Source organism: Hyla sarda, chromosome 11, assembly GCF_029499605.1.
Source record: "Hyla sarda isolate aHylSar1 chromosome 11, aHylSar1.hap1, whole genome shotgun sequence".
Taxonomy (NCBI): domain Eukaryota; kingdom Metazoa; phylum Chordata; class Amphibia; order Anura; family Hylidae; genus Hyla; species Hyla sarda.
Window position 1 is genome coordinate 105,932,431 of NC_079199.1, and position 24,979 is coordinate 105,957,409.

Consider the following 24,979-nt stretch of genomic DNA (forward strand, 5'->3'; position numbering starts at 1 on the left):
TTCACGTGGAGTCTATTCGTCCTTATCCCTATGTACTAGGGCTGCACGATTTGGGGAAAATGTCTGAGAACAGGACCTGCAGCCGACTTACGGGGACCGGGGTGAGGGGAGCATCGGGTTTATTATTACTTACAAATTTTCCCAGGGACCATATCGACACATGTGACTGCGCTATATGTGACTACATATCTGTCTAGCCCAGTGTTTCCAAACCAGGGTGCCTCGAGCTGTTGCAAAACTACAACTCCCAGCATGCCCAGACAGCTGTTGGTTGTCCTGGAATGCTGGGAGTTGTAGTTTTGCAACAGTTTGGCAATCACAGGGCTACAGTGTTTCCCAACTAGTGTGACTCCAGCTGTTGCAAAAGTACAACTCCCAGCACTGTCTTAAAAGACATGTCAAAAGTTCTGATCCCAACGTATTTCTTTCCCATACAGTAGATTCATCAGGGGACATGAACCTTTTCCACAACACCAGTTGTTACATATACCATCAGACTGCTGTCCCCTGAAGAATGTACTGTATGGTAAAGAAAAGCGTTGGGATCAAAACTTTTGACATGTCTTTCAGATGGTATCTCCCAATCAGTGGGTCTACAGTTGTTGCAAAACTACAACTCCCAGCATGCCCGGACAGCCTTTGGCTGTCCGGGCATGCTGGGAGTTGTAGTTTTGCAACAACTGGAGGCACCCTAGTTGGGAAACACTGGTCTAGCCTGTTAGGACTACAGTATATCGGACATTACTGATGGTCGAGCACTAAGTAGGGTGATTTCAGGACAGAAGATAACATGGTCCTGCTCTGACCCCACACACAGGAATCAGCTGTTGTTGTGGCCAGGATGGCAGGCGGGCATGCACGACGCTTGGGGCACAGTTACCAGTGATAGTGTCAGCTTGCTGCCTGCCCTGCGGAGGTTTTTCTCCATGTTGCTCGTCTGGATATCCTCCCATCGAACTTTCCACAGCTCCGCAGCCAACTCCTTCTCCAAACGCAGCTTCCTGGAGGGGGAGAAAGGTAAATGTTGGCTTCTCGTAGGTCACATGATCACATATTTTCCTGATATTGGTCGTTATATCGGGCTGATAGCCTTGGGTGATATCATCATATTATCACCAAAGTAAATATGAGGAGGAAGCTCAGGGTTTATTGAGTCTAAGTTTTCACAGAAGGTCAAGGCCCCTTGACTTCAAAGGGAACGCTTGTGTAACATTGGTGGGAATTAACCCCCGCTCTCCGGGAGTGCGTTCTGCAGGTCTTTGTGGTGGTTTTCATGTTTGGTTGACCACTAGACTGTCCCTATGTTACTTGTAAGGTCCCATAAAGGGGATGTCTGGAGAAGTCATTGGCCGCAGAGGGTCACCACTTTGGCCACTTATTGGCTGAGAGGTTCCTATGGGGTAAGGACATAATAGGAACCAGGAATAAGCCACACAAATAGCCACCATCTCTCCTGATCCCCCATATGTGTTCAGAAAACTCCCTGTAAGACCACTCTGTCCCCTCTCCATACACCTCTGCGGACTCATTTTTCTCTCCCCAGACCTCTCTGTCCTCTTTAGACCCCTTTGCCCTCTTCAGACCTCTGTGTCCTCCTCAGACCCTTCTATCCACCTTCAGACTTCTCTGTCTTCTTCCAGACCCCTCTGTTCTTGCCTGACTTTACTTTCCCCTCCAGACTCTTCTTTCCTTTTCCAGACTCTCCTATTTCCTACAGACTCTTCTGTACTCTTCAGTCTCGTTCAGACTCCCTTTAATCCTTCTGACTGTTTTGTCCTCCAGACTCCTTTGTTCTCCTCCCTTAGACTTCTCTGTCCCCTCTAGATTCCCCTGTCCTCCTCCAAACTCCTCTGTCCTCCTCCAGAGTCCTCTGTCCTCTTCTAGACTCCTCTGTCCTCCTCCAGACTCCTCTGTCCTCCTCCAGACTCCTCTGTCCTCCTCCAGACTCCTCTGTCCCCTCCAGACTCCTCTGTCCCCTCCAGACTCCTCTGTCCTCTTCTAGACTCCTCTGTCCTCCTCCAGACTCCTCTGTCCTCCTCCAGACTCCTCTGTCCTCCTCCAGACTCCTCTGTCCTCCTCCAGACTCCTCTGTCCCCTCCAGACTCCTCTGTCATCTTCTAGACTCATCTGTTCTCCTCTAGACTCTTCTGTCCCCCCAGACTCTTCTGTTCTATTCTAGACTCCTCTGTTCTCATCCAGACTCCTCTGTCCTCCTCCAGACTCCTCTGTCCTCCTCCAGACTCCTCTGTTCTCATCTAGACTCCTCTGTCTTTCTCCAGACTCCTCTGTCCTCTTCTAGACTCCTCTGTTCTCCTCTAGACTCCTCTGTTCTCCTCTAGACTCCTCTGTCCCTCTAGACTCCTCTGTCCCCCCCAGACTCCTCTGTTCTATTCTAGACTCCTCTTTAGACCCCTTTGCCCTCTTCAGACCTCTGTGTCCTCCTCAGACCCTTCTATCCACCTTCAGACTTCTCTGTCTTCTTCCAGACCCCTCTGTTCTTGCCTGACTTTACTTTCCCCTCCAGACTCTTCTTTCCTTTTCCAGACTCTTCTGTACTCTTCAGTCTCCTTCAGACTCCCTTTAATCCTTCTGACTGTTTTGTCCTCCAGACTCCTTTGTTCTCCTCCTTTAGACTTCTCTGTCCCCTCTAGATTCCCCTGTCCTCCTCCAGACTCATCTGTCCTCCTCCAGAGTCCTCTGTCCCCTCCAGACTCATCTGTCCTCCTCCAAACTTCTCTGTCCCCTCCAGACTCATCTGTCCTCTTCTAGACTCCTCTGTCCCCCTCTTCTAGACTCCTTTGTCCCTCTAGACTCCTCTGTCCTCCTCCAGACTCCTCTGTCCTCCTCCAGAGTCCTCTGTCCTCTTCTAGACTCCTCTATCCTCCTCCAGACTCCTCTGTCCCCTCCAGACTCCTCTGTCCTCTTCTAGACTCATCTGTTCTCTTCTAGACTCCTCTGTCCCTCTAGACTCTTCTGTCCCCCCAGACTCTTCTGTTCTATTCTAGACTCCTCTGTTCTCCTCCAGACTCCTCTGTCCTCCTCCAGACTCCTCTGTTCTCATCTAGACTCCTCTGTCTTCCTCCAGACTCCTCTGTCCTCTTCTAGACTCCTCTGTTCTCCTTTAGACTCCTCTGTTCTCCTCTAGACTCCTCTGTCCCTCTAGACTCCTCTGTCCTATTCTAGACTCCTCTGTTCTCATCTAGACTCCTCTGTCCTCCTCCAGACTCCTCTGTCCTCCTCCAGACTTTGTACTCCAGAGTATGTAAGTCAGATTAGCGCTGATAATTCTGAGGCATGAAATATATCCGATGTATATGCTGTCCAAGATCTGAGGTAACTTGTTGTACACATTGTATAGAAGATGGAGAGGAGTGAAGTTCTCCCTGTATATTCACACTATGTACATTACAATGTACATTCTGTACAGGATCTGTATACACATTGTATAGGAGATGGAGAGGAGTGAAGTTCTCGTTGTATATTCACACTATGTACATTACAATGTATATTCCGTACAGGATCTGTATACACATTGTATAGGAGATGGAGAGGAGTGAAGTTCTCCCTGTATATTCACACTATGTACATTACAATGTACATTCTGTACAGGATCTGTATACACATTGTATAGGAGATGGAGAGGAGTGAAGTTCTCGTTGTATATTCACACTATGTACATTACAATGTATATTCTGTACAGGATCTGTATACACATTGTATAGGAGATGGAGGGGAGTGAAGTTCTCTCTGTATATTCACACTATGTACATTACAATGTATATTCTGTACAGGATCTGTATACACATTGTATAGGAGATGGAGAGGAGTGAAGTTCTCGTTGTATATTAACACTATGTACATTACAATGTATATTCTGTACAGGATCTGTATACACATTGTATAGGAGATGGAGAGGAGTGAAGTTCTCGTTGTATATTCACACTATGTACATTACAATGTATATTCTGTACAGGATCTGTATACACATTGTATAGGAGATGGAGAGGAGTGAAGTTCTCGTTGTATATTAACACTATGTACATTACAATGTATATTCTGTACAGGATCTGTATACACATTGTATAGGAGATGGAGAGGAGTGAAGTTCTCATTTTATATTCACACTATGTACATTACAATGTATATTCTGTACAGGATCTGTATACACATTGTATAGGAGATGGAGAGGAGTGAAGTTCTCATTGTATATTCACACTATGTACATTACATTGTATATTCTGTACAGGATCTGTATACACATTGTATAGAAGATGGAGAGGAGTGAAGTTCTCGTTGTATATTAACACTATGTACATTACAATGTATATTCTGTACAGGATCTGTATACACATTGTATAGGAGATGGAGAGGAGTGAAGTTCTCGTATATTCACACTATGTACATTACAATGTATATTCTGTACAGGATCTGTATACACATTGTATAGGAGATGGAGAGGAGTGAAGTTCTCATTGTATATTCGCACTATGTACATTACAATGTACATTCTGTACAGGATCTGTATACACATTGTATAGGAGATGGAGAGGAGTGAAGTTCTCGTTGTATATTCACACTATGTACATTACAATGTATATTCTGTACAGGATCTGTATACACATTGTATAGGAGATGGAGGGGAGTGAAGTTTTCATTGTATATCCGCACTATGTACATTACAATGTATATTCTGTACAGGATCTGTATACACATTGTATAGAAGATGGAGAGGAGTGAAGTTCTTGTTGTATATTCACACTATGTACATTACATTGTATATTCTGTACAGGATCTGTATACACATTGTATAGGAGATGGAGAGGAGTGAAGTTCTCATTGTATATTCACACTATGTACATTACAATGTATATTCTGTACAGGATCTGTATACATTTTGTTTAGGAGATGGAGAGGAGTGAAGTTCTCATTGTATATTCACACTATGTACATTACATTGTATATTCTGTACAGGATCTGTGTACACATTGTATAGGAGATGGAGAGGAGTGAAGTTCTCGTTGTATATTAACACTATGTACATTACAATGTATATTCTGTACAGGATCTGTATACACATTGTATAGGAGATGGAGAGGAGTGAAGTTCTCGTTGTATATTAACACTATGTACATTACAATGTATATTCTGTACAGGATCTGTATACACATTGTATAGAAGATGGAGAGGAGTGAAGTTCTCGTTGTATATTAACACTATGTACATTACAATGTATATTCTGTACAGGATCTGTATACACATTGTGTAGGAGATGGAGGGGAGTGAAGTTCTCGTTGTATATTAACACTATGTACATTACAATGTATATTCTGTAGAGGATCTGTATACACATTGTATAGGAGATGGAGAGGAGTGAAGTTCTCGTTGTATATTAACACTATGTACATTACAATGTATATTCTGTAGAGGATCTGTATACACATTGTATAGGAGATGGAGAGGAGTGAAGTTCTTGTTGTATATTCACACTATGTACATTACATTGTATATTCTGTACAGGATCTGTATACACATTGTATAGGAGATGGAGAGGAGTGAAGTTCTCGTTGTATATTCACACTATGTACATTACATTGTATATTCTGTACAGGATCTGTATACACATTGTGTAGGAGATGGAGAGGAGTGAAGTTCTCATTGTATATTCACACTATGTACATTACAATGTATATTCTGTACAGGATCTGTATACACATTGTATAGGAGATGGAGAGGAGTGAAGTTCTCGTTGTATATTAACACTATGTACATTACAATGTATATTCTGTAGAGGATCTGTATACACATTGTATAGGAGATGGAGAGGAGTGAAGTTCTCATTGTATATTCACACTATGTACATTACAATGTATATTCTGTACAGGATCTGTATACACATTGTATAGGAGATGGAGAGGAGTGAAGTTCTCATTGTATATTCACACTATGTACATTACATTGTATATTCTGTACAGGATCTGTGTACACATTGTATAGGAGATGGAGAGGAGTGAAGTTCTCATTGTATATTCACACTATGTACATTACAATGTATATTCTGTACAGGATCTGTATACACATTGTATAGGAGATGGAGAGGAGTGAAGTTCTCATTGTATATTCACACTATGTACATTACAATGTATATTCTGTACAGGATCTGTATACACATTGTATAGGAGATGGAGAGGAGTGAAGTTCTCATTGTATATTCACACTATGTACATTACAATGTATATTCTGTAGAGGATCTGTATACACATTGTATAGGAGATGGAGGGGAGTGAAGTTCTCATTGTATATTCACACTATGTACATTACAATGTATATTCTGTAGAGGATCTGTATACACATTGTATAGGAGATGGAGAGGAGTGAAGTTCTCGTATATTCACACTATGTACATTACATTGTATATTCTGTACAGGATCTGTATACACATTGTATAGGAGATGGAGAGGAGTGAAGTTCTCATTGTATATTCACACTATGTACATTACATTGTATATTCTGTACAGGATCTGTATACACATTGTATAGGAGATGGAGAGGAGTGAAGTTCTCATTGTATATTCACACTATGTACATTACAATGTATATTCTGTAGAGGATCTGTATACACATTGTATAGGAGATGGAGAGGAGTGAAGTTCTCATTGTATATTCACACTATGTACATTACAATGTATATTCTGTACAGGATCTGTATACACATTGTATAGGAGATGGAGAGGAGTGAAGTTCTTGTTGTATATTCACACTATGTACATTACAATGTATATTCTGTACAGGATCTGTATACATTTTGTTTAGGAGATGGAGAGGAGTGAAGTTCTCATTTTATATTCACACTATGTACATTACAATGTATATTCTGTACAGGATCTGTATACACATTGTATAGGAGATGGAGAGGAGTGAAGTTCTCATTGTATATTCACACTATGTACATTACAATGTATATTCTGTACAGGATCTGTATACACATTGTATAGGAGATGGAGAGGAGTGAAGTTCTTGTTGTATATTCACACTATGTACATTACAATGTATATTCTGTACAGGATCTGTATACACATTGTATAGGAGATGGAGAGGAGTGAAGTTCTCGTTGTATATTCACACTATGTACATTACAATGTATATTCCGTACAGGATCTGTATACACATTGTATAGGAGATGGAGAGGAGTGAAGTTCTCGTATATTCACACTATGTACATTACAATGTATATTCTGTACAGGATCTGTATACACATTGTATAGGAGATGGAGAGGAGTAAAGTTCTCATTGTATATTCGCACTATGTACATTACAATGTATATTCTGTACAGGATCTGTATACACATTGTATAGGAGATGGAGAGGAGTGAAGTTCTTGTTGTATATTCACACTATGTACATTACATTGTATATTCTGTACAGGATCTGTATACACATTGTATAGGAGATGGAGGGGAGTGAAGTTCTCATTGTATATTCACACTATGTACATTACAATGGTACAGAAAGGCTATAAACATCTTTATATCTGTCCTACTCCAGATATTACCTGTTGTCCAAGTGCATCCCAATGATTCCTTCCAAAATCTCCAGCCCTGACCATCAGCTGCTCCCAGGGATGGCTCCTTAATCCTCCCAATTCTATAACCCCCCCCCCCCCCACCTGTTTGGATTTTGAGAGCTGAAGTCAAGCGGCGGTCTCTTCCAATTACATCTCTCATGGAAACAAAACGCAGGTCTGGAGGCTCCGGCCGCCGCGTCCCCCCCCCCCCCCCCTCCTGTCTACCAGGATCCTGAGAATCACAGATTTCAATTAGCAGCTACAAGGCCGAGGCAGCGGGAACAGGAGGCGAAGTCTATTACCTGTATATGAAGATGGCGGAGACTGCGATGGCCAGGAGGATGAAGCAGATCACTATGGACGTCACCTCCAGGATGGAGAAACTGGCTAAGAAAAAGAATATAGGAACCATTAGGGAGAAAGAGAACGTGTGTCCAACAAGAAATACAACTCCTGAACAATATGACAGAACATACGTGTCTAAAAGAGAACAGAGATATCTACAGATGTTCAATAAAGGCAACATATAAATTCTCAACCCACAGCCACTTACCTACAAGACATACCCAATATGAATCCAACATATAGGAAATACAGGGGGGCAAAAAAAGTATTTAGTCAGCCCCCAATTGTACAAGTTCTCCCCCTTATAAAGATGAGGCTGTAATTATCATTATAGGTCATGACCTCAACTATGAGACAGAATGAGAAAAAATCCATAAAATCACATTGTCTGATTATTAAAGAATTTATCTGCAAATTATGGGGGAAAATAAGTATTTGGTGGATAAGAAAAGTTCATCTCAATACTTTGTTATATCCCTTTGTTGGTAATGGCAGAGGTCACATGTTTTCTGTCTTCACAAGGTTCTCACACACTGTTGCTGGTATTTTGGCCCATTCCTCCATGCAGATCTCCTCTAGAGCAGTGATGTTTTGGGGCTGTCGCTGGGCAACACGAACTTTCAACTCCATCCAAAGGTTTTCTATGGGGTTGAGATCTGGAGACTGACTAGGCCTCTCTAGGACCTTGAAATGCTTCTTATGAAGCCACTCCTTCGTTGCCCGAGCAGTGTGTTTGGGATCATTGTCATGCTGAAAGACCCAGCCACGTTTCATCCTCAATGCCCTTGCTGATGGAAGGTTTTCACACAAAATCTCACGATACATGGTCCCATTCATTCTTTCCTTTACACGGATCATTCATCCTGGTCCCTTAGCAGAAAAACAGCCCCAAAGCGTGATGTCTCCACCCCCATGCTTCACAGTAGGTATGGAGTTCTATGGATGCAACTCAGCATTCTTTCTCCTCCAAACACGACGAGTTGAGTTTTTACCAAAAAGTTCTACTTTGGTTCCATCTGACCAAGCAGACTTTGAGAAAGGCTACACGGCCAAAACGCGTCAGTCCATGTTTTTAACATGATTTGCTACCCTGATTTTTTTTAACAAGACAAAATAAAAGCTTGTGTTTTATATCTATTGATGTGTCTGGAAGTGCCGAGGGATCATTACTCCTTTCCACTACATACCTTGTCAATGGCAGCAACGCCCTGACAGCACCTGGAGCAATCAGGAATAATGGCGGCTACAACTCGCATGGAGAGGTGAGCGGACTTTTCCTTCTTTTTGCTCTGTACACTGAGGACAAGCAGGGCTCTGTACACCGAGGACAAGCAGGGCTCTGTACACCGAGGACAAGCAGGGCTCTGTACACCGAGGACAAGCAGGGCTCTGTACACCGAGGACAAGCGGGGCTCTGTACACCGAGGACAAGCGGGGCTCTGTACACCGAGGACAAGCGGGGCTCTGTACACCGAGGACAAGCGGGGCTCTGTACACCGAGGACAAGCAGGGCTCTGTACACCGAGGACAAGCAGGGCTCTGTACACCGAGGACAAGCAGGGCTCTGTACACCGAGGACAAGCAGGGCTCTGTACACCGAGGACAAGCAGGGCTCTGTACACCGAGGACAAGCAGGGCTCTGTACACCGAGGACAAGCGGGGCTCTGTACACTGAGGATTTTATGGATTTTTTCTCATTCTGTCTCTCATAGTTGAGGTTATAACCTATGATGAAAATTACAGCCATGTATAGGAGATACGTATGACTGCACCCAATATATAGGAGATACGTATGACTGTGCCCAATATATAGGAGATACATATGACTGTGCCCAATATATAGGAGATACATATGACTGTGCCCAATATATAGGAGATACGTATGACTGCGCCCAATATATAGGAGATACATATGACTGCGCCCAATATATAGGAGATACATATGACTGCGCCCAATATATAGAAGATACATATGACTGCACCCAATATATAGGAGATACATATGACTGTGCCCAATATATAGGAGATACATATGACTGTGCCCAATATATAGGAGATACATATGACTGTGCCCAATATATAGGAGATACGTATGACTGCACCCAATATATAGGAGATACGTATGACTGTGCCCAATATATAGGAGATACGTATGACTGCACCCAATATATAGGAGATACATATGTCTGCGCCCAATATATAGGAGATACATATGACTGTGCCCAATATATAGGAGATACGTATGACTGTGCCCAATATATAGAAGATACATATGACTGCACCCAATATATAGGAGATACATATGACTGCGCCCAATATATAGGAGATACATATGACTGCGCCCAATATATAGGAGATACATATGACCGCCCAATATATAGGAGATACATATGACTGCGCCCAATATATAGGAGATACATATGACTGCACCCAATATATAGGAGATACGTATGACTGCGCCCAATATATAGTAGATACATATGACTGCACCCAATATATAGGAGATACGTATGACTGCACCCAATATATAGGAGATACGTATGACTGTGCCCAATATATAGGAGATAAGTATGACTGCACCCAATATATAGGAGATACGTATGACTGCGCCCAATATATAGGAGATACATATGACTGCGCCCAATATATAGTAGATACGTATGACTGCACCCAATATATAGGAGATACGTATGACTGCGCCCAATATATAGGAGATACATATGACTGTGCCCAATATATAGGAGATACATATGTCTGCGCCCAATATATAGGAGATACATATGACTGCACCCAATATATAGGAGATACGTATGACTGCCCCCAATATATAGTAGATACATATGACTGCGCCCAATATATAGGAGATACATATGACTGCGCCCAATATATAGGAGATACATATGACTGCACCCAATATATAGGAGATACATATGACTGCACCCAATATATAGGAGATACATATGACTGTGCCCAATATATAGGATAGATATATCACTGCGCCCAATATATAGGAGATACGTATGACTGCGCCCAATATATAGGAGATACATATGACTGCGCCCAATATATAGGATAGACATATGACTGCACCCAATATATAGGAGATACGTATGGCTGTGCCCAATATATAGGATAGATATATCACTGCGCCCAATATATAGGAGATACATATGACTGCACCCAATATATAGGAGATACATATGACTGTGCCCAATATATAGGAGATACATATGACTGCGCCCAATATATAGGATAGATATATCACTGCGCCCAATATATAGGAGATACATATGACTGCACCCAATATATAGGAGATACATATGACTGTGCCCAATATATAGGATAGACATATGACTGCACCCAATATATAGGAGATACATATGACTGCACCCAATATATAGGAGATACATATGACTGTGCCCAATATATAGGAGATACATATGACTGCACCCAATATATAGGAGATACATATGACTGCACCCAATATATAGGAGATACATATGACCACCCAATATATAGGAGATACATATGACTGCGTCCAATATATAGGAGATACATATGACTGCGTCCAATATATAGGAGATACATATGACTGCGTCCAATATATAGGAGATACATATGACTGCACCCAATATATAGGATATACATATGACTGTGCCCAATATATAGGAGATACATATGACTGCGCCCAATATATAGGAGATACATATGACTGCGCCCAATATATAGGAGATACGTATGACTGTGCCCAATATATAGGATATACGTATGTCTGCGCCCAATATATAGGAGATACATATGACTGCGCCCAATATATAGGAGATACATATGACTGCGCCCAATATGTAGGAGATACGTATGACTGCACCCAAAATATAGGAGATACATATGACTGTGCCCAATATATAGGAGATACATACGACTGTGCCCAATATATAGGATAGATATATCACTGCGCCCAATATATAGGAGATACATATGACTGCACCCAATATATAGGAGATACGTATGACTGTGCCCAATATATAGGATAGATATATCACTGCGCCCAATATATAGGAGATACATATGACTGCACCCAATATATAGGAGATACATATGACTGTGCCCAATATATAGGAGATACCTATGACTGTGCCCAATATATAGGAGATACATATGACTGCGCCCAATATATAGGATAGACATATGACTGCACCCAATATATAGGAGATACGTATGACTGTGCCCAATATATAGGAGATACATATGACTGCACCCAATATATAGGAGATACATATGACTGTGCCCAATATATAGGAGATACATATGAATGCGCCCAATATATAGGAGATACATATGAATGCGCCCAATATATAGGAGATACATATGACTGTGCACAATATATAGGAGATACATATGTCTGCGCCCAATATATAGGAGATACGTATGACTGCGCCCAATATATAGGAGATACGTATGACTGCGCCCAATATATAGGAGATACGTATGACTGCGCCCAATATATAGGATATACATATGTCTGCACCCAATATATAGGAGATACATATGACTGCGCCCAATATATAGGAGATACGTATGACTGCGCCCAATATATAGGAGATACGTATGACTGCGCCCAATATATAGGAGATACGTATGACTGCACCCAATATATAGGAGATACGTATATCTGCGCCCAATATATAGGAGATACATATCACTGCGCCCAATATATAGGATAGACATATGACTGCGCCCAATATCTAAATAATACAAGTTCCTGACCGCCTTAAATTGTCTGATATATGGCGTCCATATCTGGGATCCATGACCTTATGGACCAGGACTGACCTTTCCTACAAACTCTATAATCATCCACGCGTTATTTCCAAGGCAATAAGCATTGGGCCAGCAGTCCATGACCCGCCTGTCAGATCCGAGCTACGCTCGGATCTTACAGGCGGGACATGGACTGCTGGCCCAGATCAGATTCGGGAAGGATTGAGAGACCGCGCTCGGTGAAGAGTCATCATCTCATGGGAACTCCGACTCTTATAAACATTTCGGGTTCAAACTTTAACTTTTTTCCCTTAAAATCTAAAAAGTCCCATTAGATATAAGCCCTCGGCTCCTCCGGGATTAGCATTAAGATGTAACTTGGCAAATTTGCCGGATCTAAGCAGCTGGCTACAACCTGTGCGGGGGCCACAGTAGAGTCCATCTTGGTTGTCATCCAGAATTCCAAGGAGGTTTCTGGCAGCCGGACAGAACACAATGATCTATGGACTTATATTCACTTGGGGGTTTCTTCATTTTAAGAAAGAAATTCCCTTGGAGATGTCCGATTATCCCAACCGGATGTGAGCCCCAGTGGGACCCATAATAGCAAGATATCTATGAGAGTGGGGCCGGTCAGTGATGGAGACCCCCATGGATACCCTACTCACTCTTGCAGGCTGGATTGTTGTTATCGAATCCACATGGAGGGAAGTCGAGCGGTGGGACGCCATTTCCTGGCCAGTGGATCTCCTGTCCTGGCGTCTTGATGACGCTCCTCAAGGTCCCGTTATAAGTGGCCACAATCTATGAGCAAAAATAAGATTCATGTGTAATACGTATAAAGATGTTCCGGAATTGTCATCCTAGCGGGTTGTTGGTCTCCTACCTGGAACTCTTTGGATTTTGGGGACAGGTCCCACAGGGAGAAGTCTGTTTCCCGGTCACCATTGTCATCTATCTTCATGAAGCCGGATACCCCTGTAACATGGCGGTAACAAGGTAGTGAAGAAACTGGATGCCCAAAAAATATTGCCAAAGCTCACAAATAAGAGAGAAGCGACCAGCCTCAGGGGCCACAAAAATGAGCCCGACCTGACTGGTAGGGTAGTGATGGGAAGGTACTTATAGAAACTTCGGTGAATAGAGTGATGGAGGGACAGTAATAACTGTGACCCTGAGAGAGGAGGTGACTCTGAATGTGACAGGGGGACACTAATAACTGAGACACAAGGAGATGAGGGGACATGGATGACTATGACAGAGGAAAAGATGAGGGGACACTAATAACTGACACACAGGAAGATATAGGGACAGTAATGATTAGGACGGAAGGAAAGATAAGGGGACAGTAATGACAGTGACACACGGGGTGATGAGAGGACTCTGATGAGTGTGACACAGATATAAGGGGAGGCTACTGACAGTGATACATAGGGGTATGAAGGGAGACTGATGACAGTGACATTTAGGGAGATTGGGGGACAGTTATGACTGTAACACAAGAGAAAATGAGGGAACACTAATGACTGCGACACAGGAGAAGATGAGGGGACACAGAAAGATAACGATAAGGGGACATTAATGACTGTAACACACAGGAACTCACATCATTTCGTAGCCCTCTTTTTTCCCTTTACAGCTATGGATAAGGGGTTAATCACACATACTTCATGCATCCTCCACAGTAGGGGGCCGCCGGTGTGGTGAGCAGCCATCACGCGTGTTTTTGAAGTAGCTGGTAATGAGGGGATAATTACCCCGAATAGGACAATTATACTGAGAACCAAAGGATTGAAATGAGCTTCAATGTGATTTAGAAATCCCAGATGCAGCGCAGAAGATGATAACACCCATTACACCGGCACCGACAAAGGGTGACGGCACCCGGCGGCCTCCCCACCCCCAACTACTGCAAGGAAGGAGATATATTACTGTATAACTAGGAAGGTAGAAAAGCCTGAGGACACTGCCGTTTCTGCTCTACAGGATGTCCTCCATCTTCTCTAGAAACAGATAACAACACGAATCAAGCACTCACCGCTGGACTAACGACTAACTAAGCTCCAAACATGGAGACACCGGAGGACAAGGCCGTCGCTTGGGCATGGGGTGCAGATGTGAACCGCTGGACTAACGACTCAAAGCTCCAAACATGGAGACACCGGAGGACGAGGCCGTCGCTTGGGCCTGGGGTGCAGATGTGAACCGCTGGACTAACGACTCAAAGCTCCAAACGTGGAGACACCGGAGGACGAGGCCGTCGCTTGGGCGTGGGGTGCAGATGTGGACCGCTGGACTAACGACTCAAAGCTTCTAACGTGAAGACACCGGAGGACGAGGCCGTCGCTTGGGCGTAGGGTGTAGATGTGAACCGCTGGACTAACGACTCAAAGCTCCAAACGTGGAGACACCGGAGGACAAGGCCGTCGCTTGGGCGTGGGGTGCAGATGTGAACCGCTGGATTGACGACTCAAAGCTTCTTACGTAAAGACACCAGAGGGCGAGGCCTTCGCTTGGGCGTGGGGTGCAGATGTGAACCGCTGGACTGACGACTCAAAGCTTCTAACGTGAAGACACCGGAGGACGAGGCCATCGCTTGGGCGTGGGGTGTAGATGTGAACCGCTGGACTAACGACTCAAAGCTCCAAACGTGAAGACATCGGAGGACGAGGCCTTCGCTTGGGCGTGCGGTGCAGATGTGAACCGCTGGACTAACGACTCAAAGCTCCAAACGTGGAGACACCGGAGGACGAGGCCTTCGCTTGGGCGTGGGGTGCAGATGTGAACCGCTGGACTGACGACTCAAAGCTTCTAACGTGAAGACACCGGAGGACGAGGCTGCCACATCTGCATGGGGCACTTAGAGGTGACTGCCGGCGGTCTTGTGCATATGCACAAAACCGCCAGCAGGCGCCTCTGAGCGCCCCATGCAGATGTGAACCACTGGGCTGATGACTCAAAGCTCCAAACATGGAGACACCAGAGGACGAGGTTGTCGCATGTGTGTGGGGCGCGCAGAGGCAACTGTCGGCGGTTTCGCGCACATGCACAAAACAGCCGGCAGTAGCCTCTGAGCACCCACGCAAATGTGACAGCCTCGTCCTCTGGATTGTCAGCCCAGCAGTGAGTGCAGGATTCGTGTTGTTTCATAGACTTTACTTGTATACAACCAAATATAAAGAGGAGGAGGAGGAAGCGTAACATGAAAAAACAGGGATGGAATCGGCACCTGGGGCTACAAAATGATATAAAAAATACATTAAAACTGGCCTTAGGTCCTCTTTAACTTAGTCCTATGAGCTCATAGAAACCGTCAATAATTATAGATAGAAATTTAGAATTAGATGACCGTCAGGAGGAGTAGAGAAAATGAGCCATCAAGAAGCCAACGGGAGGACCCTATAAATTTTGGCCCTCTGGAGTCATTGATGGTCCTATAGACTGGAACACTTTTTGGGTATCTTGAGATCCTCCTGAGGCTTAGAGATGAAGATATTGTCATGTATTGTTTTGTAGCATCTAGTTAAGGACTAGATGAGACAAAAAGGTAGAGGGGGTTTCCCAAGTAAGAGCAGAAATCTGAGGTCAAGAAAAAAAGAAATGATGGGATCAAGAAAATAGTCTCCAAAAAGACAAAGTATTAGGAGAAAAAAACTATGGGATGGCTCATAACTTTTTTTTTTTAACATTCTTTACTTGTATTTGTGATGAAGAACCTAAGACAATCCAGCTTTGCCCGCCCATGTGGGTGATAATTCATGAAAAACTCCTAAAGTCAAAAGATGTCCTATAAAGGTCCTTACTAGAAAAGTCTGTGATAAAGATACCAGAGGGACACAATAGTGACTCTGGGGTGGACGGTAGGGGAACGTATGTTCGTTTTATAAAGCTTCCTCTGCTATCTTCAGCTTCTTTCTACATTTCCTGTTGGGGCCCTCAGAGAAATAATGGGGCCCTCGATAAAACTCCTGCTATATCAAACAACGCGTCCAATAACAAAGACTTACATCATCGGTGTCCACAAAAAAGGTGCAATGTTTGCACCTACATTAGGTCTTTGTTGAGCATTAATGGACCCAATACAAGATGTAAGTTGTTCTTCTCCTGTTGGATGGGATATTTGACATATTGTGATGGGACATTTCTGGGATTTCTGGCTTTTTTCATGGGCTTCTCCTCCTTTTTTCTAATATTAAATTTTACACAATGCACTGGTGGATTTTTTTGGTTTTACTAAATTCCTCTGTTAGTCATGACGTGTAGTGTATGAGGTGCGGTGTATGAGGTGTAGTGTATGAGGTGATGTGTATGAGGTGATGTGTATGAGGTGATGTGTATGAGGTGATGTGTATGAGGTGTAGTGTATGAGGTGATGTGTATGATGTGATGTGTATGAGGTGATGTGTATGAGGTGATGTGTATGATGTGATGTGTATGATGTGATGTGTATGATGTGATGTGTATGAGGTGTAGTGTATGAGGTGATGTGTATGAGGTGATGTGTATGAGGTGATGTGTATGAGGTGATGTGTATGAGGTGTAGTGTATGAGGTGATGTGTATGAGGTGATGTGTATGAGGTGCGGTGTATGAGGTGCAGTGTATGATGTGATGTGTATGAGGTGTAGTGTATGAGGTGTAGTGTATGAGTGATGTGTTTGATGTGATGTGTATGAGGTGATGTGTATGAGGTGATGTGTATGAGGTGTAGTGTATGAGGTGTAGTGTATGAGGTGATGTGTATGATGTGATGTGTATGATGTGATGTGTATGATGTGATGTGTATGAGGTGATGTGTATGAGGTGATGTGTATGAGGTGATGTGTATGAGGTGATGTGTATGAGGTGTAGTGTATGAGGTGTAGTGTATGAGGTGTAGTGTATGAGGTGATGTGTATGAGGTGATGTGTATGAGGTGTAGTGTATGAGGTGATGTGTATGAGGTGTAGTGTATGACGTGTAGTGTATGAGGTGATGTGTATGAGGTGATGTGTATGAGGTGTAGTGTATGAGGTGATGTGTATGAGGTGATGTGTATGATGTGATGTGTATGATGTGATGTGTATGAGATGTAGTGTATGACGTGTAGTGTATGACGTGATGTGTATGATGTGATGTGTATGATGTGATGTGTATGAGGGGAAGTGTATGAGGTGAAGTGTATGAGGTGATGTGTATGAGGTGAAGTGTATGAGGTGATGTGTATGAGGTGTAGTGTATGAGGTGATGTGTATGATGTGATGTGTATGATGTGATGTGTATGATGTGATGTGTATGAGGTGATGTGTATGAGGTGTAGTGTATGAGGTGTAGTGTATGAGGTGTAGTGTATGACGTGTAGTGTATGAGGTGATGTGTATGAGGTGATGTGTATGAGGTGTAGTGTATGAGGTGATGTGTATGAGGTGTAGTGTATGACGTGTAGTGTATGAGGTGATGTGTATGAGGTGATGTGTATGAGGTGTAGTGTATGAGGTGATGTGTATGAGGTGATGTGTATGATGTGATGTGTATGATGTGATGTGTATGAGATGTAGTGTATGAGGTGTAGTGTATGACGTGTAGTGTATGATGTGATGTGTATGAGGTGCAGTGTATGAGGTGCGGTGTATGAGGTGTAGTGTATGAGGTGATGTGTATGATGTGATGTGTATGAGATGTAGTGTATGAGGTGATGTGTATGAGGTGATGTGTATGAGATGTAGTGTATGAGGTGTAGTGTATGACGTGTAGTGTATGAGGTGATGTGTATGAGGTGCGGTGTATGAGGTGCAGTGTATGATGTGATGTGTATGAGGTGTAGTGTATGAGGTGTAGTGTATGAGTGATGTGTTTGATGTGATGTGTATGATGTGATGTGTATGAGGTGATGTGTATGATGTGATGTGTATGATGTGATGTGTATGAGGTGATGTGTATGAGGTGTAGTGTATGAGGTGTAGTGTATGAGGTGTAGTGTATGACGTGTAGTGTATGAGGTGATGTGTATGAGGTGATGTGTATGAGGTGTAGTGTATGAGGTGATGTGTATGAGGTGTAGTGTATGACGTGTAGTGTATGAGGTGATGTGTATGAGGTGATGTGTATGAGGTGTAGTGTATGAGGTGATGTGTATGAGGTGATGTGTATGATGTGATGTGTATGATGTGATGTGTATGAGATGTAGTGTATGAGGTGTAGTGTATGACGTGTAGTGTATGATGTGATGTGTATGATGTGATGTGTATGAGGTGCAGTGTATGAGGTGTAGTGTATGATGTGATGTGTATGAGGTGCAGTGTATGAGGTGCGGTGTATGAGGTGTAGTGTATGAGGTGATGTGTATGATGTGATGTGTATGAGATGTAGTGTATGAGGTGATGTGTATGAGGTGATGTGTATGAGGTGATGTGTATGAGGTGTAGTGTATGAGGTGATGTGTATGAGGTGATGTGTATGAGGTGTAGTGTATGATGTGATGTGTATGAGGTGATGTGTATGAGGTGCAGTGTATGAGGTGCGGTGTATGAGGTGCAGTGTATGAGGTGATGTGTATGAGGTGTAGTGTATGACGTGATGTGTATGAGGTGCGGTGTATGAGGTGTAGTGTATGAGGTGATGTGTATGATGTGATGTGTATGAGGTGTAGTGTATGATGTGATGTGTATGAGGTGTAGTGTATGAGGTGATGTGTATGAGGTGATGTGTATGAGGTGTAGTGTATGAGGTGTAGTGTATGAGGTGATGTGTATGAGGTGTAGTGTATGAGGTGATGTGTATGATGTGATGTGTATGAGGTGATGTGTATGAGGTGATGTGTATGAGGTGATGTGTATGAGGTGATGTATATGAGGTGATGTGTATGAGGTGATGTGTATGAGGTGCGGTGTATGAGGTGCAGTGTATGAGGTGATGTGTATGAGGTGCGGTGTATGAGGTGTAGTGTATGAGGTGATGTGTATGAGGTGATGTGTATGAGGTGCGGTGTATGAGGTGTAGTGTATGAGGTGATGTGTATGAGGTGATGTGTATGAGGTGATGTGTATGAGGTGATGTGTATGAGGTGATGTGTATGAGGTGATGTGTATGAGGTGATGTGTATGAGGTGCGGTGTATGAGGTGTAGTGTATGAGGTGTAGTGTATGAGGTGATGTGTATGATGTGATGTGTATGAGGTGTAGTGTATGATGTGATGTGTATGAGGTGTAGTGTATGAGATGTAGTGTATGAGGTGTAGTGTATGAGGTGATGTGTATGAGGTGATGTGTATGAGGTGATGTGTATGAGGTGATGTGTATGAGGTGATGTGTATGATGTGATGTGTATGAGGTGATGTGTATGAGGTGTAGTGTATGAGGTGATGTGTATGATGTGATGTGTATGAGATGTAGTGTATGAGGTGTAGTGTATGAGGTGATGTGTATGAGGTGATGTGTATGAGGTGATGTGTATGAGGTGATGTGTATGAGGTGATGTGTATGATGTGATGTGTATGAGGTGATGTGTATGAGGTGTAGTGTATGAGGTGATGTGTATGAGGTGATGTGTATGAGGTGATGTGTATGAGGTGATGTGTATGAGGTGATGTGTATGATGTGATGTGTATGAGGTGATGTGTATGAGGTGATGTGTATGAGGTGTAGTGTATGAGGTGTAGTGTATGAGGTGATGTGTATGATGTGATGTGTATGATGTGATGTGTATGAGGTGTAGTGTATGAGGTGTAGTGTATGAGGTGTAGTGTATGAGGTGTAGTGTATGAGGTGATGTGTATGACGTGTAGTGTATGATGTGATGTGTATGATGTGCTGTGTATGAGGTGATGTGTATGAGGTGATGTGTATGAGGTGATGTGTATGAGGTGTAGTGTATGAGGTGTAGTGTATGAGGTGTAGTGTATGAGTGATGTGTATGATGTGATGTGTATGATGTGATGTGTATGAGATGTAGTGTATGAGGTGTAGTGTATGAGGTGTAGTGTATGATGTGATGTGTATGAGGTGATGTGTATGAGGTGATGTGTATGAGGTGATGTGTATGAGGTGTAGTGTATGAGGTGTAGTGTATGAGGTGTAGTGTATGAGCTGTAGTGTATGATGTGATGTGTATGAGGTGATGTGTATGAGATGTAGTGTATGAGGTGTAGTGTATGAGGTGCGGTGTATGATGTGATGTGTATGAGGTGATGTGTATGAGGTGTAGTGTATGATGTGATGTGTATGAGGTGATGTGTATGAGGTGTAGTGTATGAGGTGCGGTGTATGATGTGATGTGTATGAGGTGATGTGTATGAGGTGTAGTGTATGATGTGATGTGTATGAGGTGATGTGTATGAGGTGTAGTGTATGAGGTGCGGTGTATGATGTGATGTGTATGAGGTGATGTGTATGAGGTGTAGTGTATGATGTGATGTGTATGAGGTGATGTGTATGAGGTGTAGTGTATGATGTGTATGAGGTGATGTGTATGAGGTGATGTGTATGAGGTGTAGTGTATGATGTGTATGAGGTGATGTGTATGAGGTGATGTGTATGAGGTGATGTGTATGATGTGATGTGTATGAGGTGTAGTGTATGAGGTGTAGTGTATGAGGTGTAGTGTATGATGTGATGTGTATGAGGTGATGTGTATGAGGTGTAGTGTATGATGTGATGTGTATGAGGTGATGTGTATGATGTGATGTGTATGAGGTGATGTGTATGAGATGTAGTGTATGAGGTGATGTGTATGATGTGATGTGTATGAGGTGTAGTGTATGATGTGTATGAGGTGTAGTGTATGATGTGTATGAGGTGTAGTGTATGATGTGTATGAGGTGTAGTGTATGATGTGATGTGTATGAGGTGATGTGTATGATGTGATGTGTATGAGGTGATGTGTATGAGGTGTAGTGTATGAGGTGATGTGTATGAGGTGTAGTGTATGATGTGTATGAGGTGTAGTGTATGATGTGTATGAGGTGTAGTGTATGATGTGTATGAGGTGTAGTGTATGATGTGATGTGTATGAGGTGTAGTGTATGATGCAGCAAGAAGATGGCAAAAAAGCAATGGCATCCAAAGGAATCGTCTGTTAAAACAACAATTATAATACATCATATAATATCTTATAATAATCTTATAATACATCATATAATATTTTATAATACATCTTATAATACATCATATAATATCTTATAATACATCATATAATATCTTATAATAATCTTATAATACATCTTATAATATCTTATAATAATCTTATAATACATCATATAATATCTTATAATAATCTTATAATACATCATATAATATCTTAGAATAATCTTATAATACATCATATAATATATAATTATCTTATAATACATCATATAATATCTTATAATAATCTTATAATACATCATATAATATCTTATAATAATCTTATAATACATCATATAATATCTTATAATAATCTTATAATACATCATATAATATATAATTATCTTATAATACATCATATAATATCTTATAATAATCTTATAATACATCATATAATAAATAATAATCTTACAATACATCATATAATATATAATTATCTTATAATACATCTTATAATATCTTATAATAATCTTATAATACATCATATAATATCTTATAATAATCTTATAATACATCATATAATATCTTATAATAATCTTATAATACATCATATAATATCTTATAATAATCTTATAATACATCTTATAATACATCTTATAATACATTTTATAATACATCTTATAATAATCTTATAATACATCATATAATATCTTATAATAATCTTATAATACATCTTATAATATCTTATAATAATCTTATAATACATCATATAATATCTTATAATAATCTTATAATACATCATATAATATCTTATAATAATCTTATAATACATCTTATAATACATCTTATAATACATTTTATAATACATCTTATAATAATCTTATAATACATCATATAATATCTTATAATAATCTTATAATACATCTTATAATATCTTATAATAATCTTATAATACATCATATAATATCTTATAATAATCTTATAATACATCATATAAAATAAAGTGAATATCCAACAAAATGAAAGTAAAACCAGAAGAACCGCTGACGTGTTTCGAGCTGCTCTTAGTGGTGGCGCATAATGTTGGGCATATACCCCTTATATACTCTCACCCCAGCAAAGCCCCGGTCACAGGTGAGAGCCGGAACCAGCATAAGAGTGACGTATACAAGCATCAAGATCGCAACACAAAATCTGGAGCGGATCAGGACAGGTAAGTACAGAAAGTTCTGCAGAAGAAAAAACCCGGTCCAGATGGTTCCACATACCAAGGAGGGCGGGCAGACAAAATAACGTGTGTGAACAGTCGTAGAGCCACAATGGTCACCTGTCCATTTATATATAACGTGAACTTCTCTCCTGACATCATGTAGAGGCTGATATTTTGCTTGTTGTGTCATTGATATTCCCTGTGATATTTTGGTTGTCACTGTGCGCTTATATATAGATAGATAGATATATATATATATATATATATATATATATATATATATATATATCTATATATACATCAGGGATATCACTGCAGGTGCATCATTTTATGTTACATATCCATACAAAGTATTTCATGCACAATATATATACACTCATCCATATCTCTATATATACTGTGTACTGTAATAGTGAGTGAAGGCGGATGACACTTACATATATACACTCATCCATATCTCTATATATACTGTGTACTGTAATAGTGAGTGAAGGCGGATGACACTTACATATATACACTCATCCATATCTCTATATATACTGTGTACTGTAATAGTGAGTGAAGGCGAATGACACTTACATATATACACTCATCCATATCTCTATATATACTGTGTACTGTAATAGTGAGTGAAGGCGGATGACACTTACATATATACACTCATCCATATCTCTATATATACTGTGTAATGTAATAGTGAGTGAAGGCGGATGACACTTACATATATACACTCATCCATATCTCTATATATACTGTGTACTGTAATAGTGAGTGAAGGCTGATGACACTTACATATATACAATCATCCATATCTCTATATATACTGTGTACTGTAGTAGTGAGTGAAGGCGGATGACACTTACATATATATACACTCATCCATATCTCTATATATACTGTGTACTGTAATAGTGAGTGAAGGCGGATGACACTTACATATATACACTCATCCATATCTCTATATATACTGTGTACTGTAATAGTGAGTGAAGGCTGATGACACTTACATATATACAATCATCCATATCTCTATATATACTGTGTACTGTAGTAGTGAGTGAAGGCGGATGACACTTACATATATATACACTCATCCATATCTCTATATATACTGTGTACTGTAATAGTGAGTGAAGGCGGATGACACTTACATATATACACTCATCCATATCTCTATATATACTGTGTACTGTAATAGTGAGTGAAGGCGGATGACACTTACATATATACACTCATCCATACCTCTATATATACTGTTTACTGTAATAGTGAGTGAAGGCGGATGACACTTACATATATACACTCATCCATATCTCTATATATACTGTGTACTGTAATAGTGAGTGAAGGCGGATGACACTTACATATATACACTCATCCATATCTCTATATATACTGTGTACTGTAATAGTGAGTGAAGGCGGATGACACTTACATATATACACTCATCCATATCTCTATATATACTGTGTACTGTAATAGTGAGTGAAGGCGGATGACACTTACATATATATACACTCATCCATATCTCTATATATACTGTGTACTGTAATAGTGAGTGAAGGCGGATGACACTTACATATATACACTCATCCATATCTCTATATATACTGTGTACTGTAATAGTGAGTGAAGGCGGATGACACTTACATATATACACTCATCCATATCTCTATATATACTGTGTACTGTAATAGTGAGTGAAGGCGGATGACACTTACATATATACACTCATCCATATCTCTATATATACTGTGTACTGTAATAGTGAGTGAAGGCGGATGACACTTACATATATACACTCATCCATATCTCTATATATACTGTGTACTGTAATAGTGAGTGAAGGCGGATGACACTTACATATATACACTCATCCATATCTCTATATATACTGTGTACTGTAATAGTGAGTGAAGGCGGATGACACTTACATATATACACTCATCCATATCTCTATATATACTGTGTACTGTAATAGTGAGTGAAGGCGGATGACACTTACATATATACACTCATCCATATCTCTATATATACTGTGTACTGTAATAGTGAGTGAAGGCGG

At 41.2% G+C, this 24,979-nt stretch overlaps 1 protein-coding gene across 1 annotated transcript in view; it reads right to left on the minus strand.

Moving 5' to 3' along the window:
• Positions 1-24,979, minus strand: part of NPR1 (natriuretic peptide receptor 1) — a 133,265-nt gene that overhangs the window by 27,043 nt on the left and 81,243 nt on the right. Inside the window, exons 5-8 of the mRNA XM_056547333.1 lie at positions 13,554-13,645; positions 13,336-13,471; positions 7,864-7,948; positions 881-1,001 (exon numbers count right to left, since the gene is read on the minus strand). Coding sequence (XP_056403308.1) covers positions 881-1,001; positions 7,864-7,948; positions 13,336-13,471; positions 13,554-13,645 — 434 coding nt within the window. The remainder of the gene's footprint in view (positions 1-880; positions 1,002-7,863; positions 7,949-13,335; positions 13,472-13,553; positions 13,646-24,979) is intronic.